The sequence below is a fragment of the Ostrinia furnacalis genome, unplaced genomic scaffold (assembly GCF_004193835.3).
Source record: "Ostrinia furnacalis isolate ACB-3 unplaced genomic scaffold, ASM419383v2 OfSCF0723, whole genome shotgun sequence".
NCBI lineage: Eukaryota > Metazoa > Arthropoda > Insecta > Lepidoptera > Crambidae > Ostrinia > Ostrinia furnacalis.
In genome coordinates, this window is record NW_021130962.1 from 164,022 (window position 1) to 168,533 (window position 4,512).

Genomic DNA, 4,512 nt, shown 5'->3' on the forward strand with positions numbered 1-4,512 from the left:
GTATTTTACAAGCTTTATTTTCTACTTTATAGTGCACTTTTTTAGTAGTCGGTTTTGCTTTTTTTGTTAAAATTATACTCAATTAAGAACTTACTCAAACACTTTTTGTAAGTCGATTTATGGCAATTTCTTAGCACTTGCGTATACTATACAGCCGTCAAATACGGAAACGACTTAAAAATGTGTAAGGCCGGGCTTAGACATGTATGGCTCGGTGTAACACCCATTCGTAAAACCTTTTTAGATTTTCTATGGAAAATTGTTTCTGAAGGATCTAATATGTCAAAATAGTCAAATCATTTTTGATTAATTTGAAAATTTAAATTTATCTGAAGTAATATGTTTGCATATCGCTTTACTAATTTTGCAGTTCACCCTCAATTACTATTACCGAGAGCAATATTTGCAACGCACACGCCATTGTGTCCGACTTCAAAAACAAAGCCTCCTGCAGGCAAAGGCGCTGTTTGCCCAGGCTCAGGGGGCAAGGGCGGGGCGGCTGTAAGTGGCGGCAGTAAAGGTCCAGGCTTGAAACGCCAAGAATTTTCTGCCAAGGTGAGGTTTGGCTTTATACCCGAAGAATGGTTTCTATTCTTCCATTCAAAGACAGGCGTTTCGGGCCCTTATGTATTCGGAATCGTTGTAGCGAACTACTTATTGAGCAAGGAAATTTTTATCATGGAGCATGAGTATTACAGTGGACTATCTTGGGTCCTAGTTTTATATCTCGTAGCCACCAAGATGGGGCCAGGTATTGGTGCCTCTTTAGACAAAGATGTAGATGCAATAGTTGCCGAATTCGAAAGTAGTAGAAAAGCTGAAACTGCTAGCTACGAGACAACCATAAAAGATGCCAAGGATGCTCAGATGAGAGCGGAAGGACAGAAATTACTGATGGATGCTAAAAAGGAGAACGTGGCTATGCAACTTGAAGCGGCGTATCGGGAGCGGTTCATGCTCGTATACAAAACAGTTAGAGGTCGTATGGACTACCACGTCAAACGATATCAATCCGAGGCTCGAATACATCAAAAGTGGATGATTGGTTGGATATTAGAAAACGTGATGAAATCTATAACCCCGGACTTCGAAAAGCAGGCACTAGAAAGTGCTATTCGAGACTTAGCTGCAGCCGCCAGTCGTGCGAAGTAATATACATAGATGTTCTGGTTTATGTATTATTTTTATTTTCAACAACGAACTACCAAACTACGTGGTTGTTTTATTACTCGAATAAAAATACGAAGTCCCCTCGGTTTATAGGCTCTTATTTATTTTATGACTCTTGAGCCTAAAGATTACACAAAATAAAAATCTGTTATCGAATGGTGTGTGTAGTTTTATATATTTTACTTCTTTTATTTATATTTTATAAACATTTTACATAGTAGGTATTATAATATAGTATAGATAAAATGCTATGGGCTGTTCTTGGATTTCTGTGTATAAATATGTTTATACTTAACACCGAGCAACAAGGACCTGGCAAACCTGGGAGGCCTGGCAAACCGGGGGGGCCTGGCGAACCTGGGAGGCCTGGCGAACCAGGTAAGCCTGGGAACGATGCATGGACGGATGGTACCGACGGTGCGGTGATACGCCTCAACTCTCTTCTTTAATTTATCAATATAAGGTTTTCGGTTTAAGACTAAGAAAGCTACTTTTTCTCAAACGCAAGTCAAATGCCTTCACGAACATTTGCTGTGTTTTAGTGAAAAAATAAGGTTCTCGGACTTTTAATGGAAAGTGCTTAAATCCGTTGTTACCGAATTGCACATGAAAATGGAGTGTGGACTAAAGATGAAACGCGGATGAAAGACATTACAAATAAGCGCAATAGGGGCTCTGTGGCATTTCTTAGTTTGAGATTACACCAAATCCTTCAAAATCTACAAGGACTTAAGTCTAAACACTGATCTTTGGATCCTCTGTTTTATTTTTTTATAGAAAATAATTCGCCATAGATAAATAACCGTGTTTATGTGAAAATATCAATATCATCTTAATTTTACATAACTTATCAATGAAAATGATGTACAAAAAGATTGATGATCATTATCTTCGAAAATATGCCTTTAGGAACACAGTGGTACCTACCTACAATCTTTTAACTAGTTTTTATTCATAGGATATATCCTTAAAGTTCCAGAAAGTCAAAGGGAGCACGTTGTAGAAGACACCTAGATTTAGGTAGGTAGGTACCTATTGAAATACAATTATTTTAAGGTGACGACGCATCTGATGGAGAAACAGAAGACGAGAGGGAAACTAAATTGGATTGGGATGTTTTTTGTAAATACCAACCGAATGAATATGAATGCTATGCCGGGGGAATGTCTAGACCAAGGTACCGCAAAGTTTTTATTAATTTTTTATCATAATTACTTATTATAAGTAATTATTTGCTTAAATGTATCTCTCTTGCAGCATACAATTACAAACATGCATCTTTATTGACCTGATTCTGATGTGTATGCTAATCTCTCTCTTACGCTTGTAATTTCAAGTTTTGTTTTGTTTTGTAAGCCTCTTCTAAACTTAGACCTGTGGATTATCGTAGATTATGAAATGTGTTCTATTCTAACTTTTTTATCTTTATAATAGTTATAGTAGCTAAATCCAATAAAATCAGTCAAGTGTCTTCGCCTTTTAATTTATGTTTCTTTCTTTATCTTTAGATTTTACTACGACATTAAGATGGAAGATTGTAAAACTGCCAAATTCGGGAACTGCCCACAAAATATGAATCAATTTAACTCGTTATCGGAATGCCAGGATCGTTGTCGAGGTAAGATGTGCATTTTCTTGTTGGCTATGCGAATAAAACTAGTTTGTATAATAGAAAAATTCTAGTTGAGCTTTTGAATACAATATAGAATTTTAAGCTTTCATCATTTCAGCCACAGGACGTCCACTGCTGAACATAGGCCTCCCCCAATGCTTTCCATGTTGATCGATTGGTAGCGGCCTGCGTCCAGCGCTTCCCTGCTACCTTTACGATGTCGTCGGTCCACCTTGTAGGTGGACGTCCCACGCTGCGTTTTCCGGTACGCGGCCTCCATTCCAGAACCTTTCTGCCCCATCGGCCGTCAGTTCTGCGTACTATGTGCCCTGCCCATTGCCACTTCAGCTTGCTAATACGTCGGGCTATGTCAGCGACTTTGGTTCGTTTACGGATATAACGACGTATTTTAAGCTTACTTAAAGCAAAATAAAATTTATATAGCTTCATCAATAATTTCGGTTTATAATGAAACACCAATATAATATAATTTAACAAAGTTTGATTTCTGACTATAATAATTTTATCTGCTTTTCTAAAGATCCCGGACAACACGCAATAAAAGTTAATTTATCAGAAAGTATTTATTGTCGGCTGCAACCTGATTTCGGCCAGTGCAACGACTATTACCCATTGTAAGTATTTACCTTGTAAATTTTAAAACTAGGGTCCCCAAACTACGGCCTGGGGGCTAAATCGGCCCGCTAGTGTTATGTTGACTAGTGTCATCAATAGGCGGGGTTATAAACTAGCGGCATCTTTATGGGCTCGTTCTCACAGAAATCCCGTTTTGCGGGATCCGGTAAATGAAGGATCCGGAAGAAGGATAAGGTTTGTTTTTTGCAGGATCCCGTTTAGTAGATACGTGTTTTACTACAAACATTCATACGAACATCCCGTGTGCAGTGACCGCAAAAAACCGTTCAAAGCAATTAGGTTTTAACATTCAACTGGACCAGTAAAAAACAGGATCCAGTTTAATTACAAGTATTATTACATTGAAGCAGATTTCTGTAGGTATGCATTATTTTCAAACTCCCGTAACTGCATAAAACTATACTTGTAAAAAACTGGTTAAGTACTGCTGTGTGAACACACAAATGCTTTCTGCGGGATTCAGTGATGCAGGATGCCGCAAAACTACCCAGACGTGGGAAGGAGCCCATAATTAAAAACTTTAAATTGATACCATGGATACACATAAACATGGATGGACCTTACATAATTATTGGTACAAACAAACTGTGATGTGGATGATGATACTTTTGCTCGCAAGGGCTTTCTTAATCTCAGCTCACAAGTTATTATTGTTTTAATTAATTCCATAAAACTTTTTTTTCAGGTGGTATTTTGACATCTCTATTCGATCGTGCAGAGGTTTCTCATACAGCGGCTGCGGCGGGAACCACAACAGGTTTCCCAACGCCCAGATCTGCGCCGCAGTTTGTGGAGCTGTTGTTACATATTTGTGAATTCAGACTGTTTCAATAAATCAACAAAAATTTACCATCAATAAATTATCTACGAGCTAGAGAGATAAATAATAGCTCGTTGCCGTTGGGGCAGGAAAGTTCTCGAGTGGCGACCACGGGTTGGAAAACGTAGCGTGGGCAGGCCTCCTACTAGGTGGACCGACGATCTGGTAAAGGTCGCGGGAAGAGCCTGGATGCGGGCAGCGCAGGACCGTTCATTGTGGAAAACCTTGGGGGAGGCCTTTATCCAGCAGTGGA

General features: G+C 38.9%; 2 protein-coding genes across 2 annotated transcripts; both read left to right on the forward strand.

Annotated features, from left to right (window-relative positions):
* Window positions 1-318: 318 nt before the first annotated feature.
* LOC114349908 (ATP synthase subunit b, mitochondrial) lies at window positions 319-1,201 on the forward strand. The gene has a single exon (XM_028300498.1). It carries the CDS (start codon window positions 340-342, stop codon window positions 1,150-1,152), a length of 813 nt encoding a protein of 270 aa, XP_028156299.1. The 5' UTR covers window positions 319-339; the 3' UTR covers window positions 1,153-1,201.
* Window positions 1,202-2,685: 1,484 nt separating this feature from the next.
* On the forward strand, window positions 2,686-4,254 carry LOC114349904 (PI-actitoxin-Aeq3a). The gene is made up of 3 exons (XM_028300491.1): window positions 2,686-2,788; window positions 3,324-3,417; window positions 4,125-4,254. Exons 1-3 carry the CDS (start codon window positions 2,698-2,700, stop codon window positions 4,252-4,254), a joined length of 315 nt encoding a protein of 104 aa, XP_028156292.1. The 5' UTR covers window positions 2,686-2,697.
* Window positions 4,255-4,512: the final 258 nt, after the last annotated feature.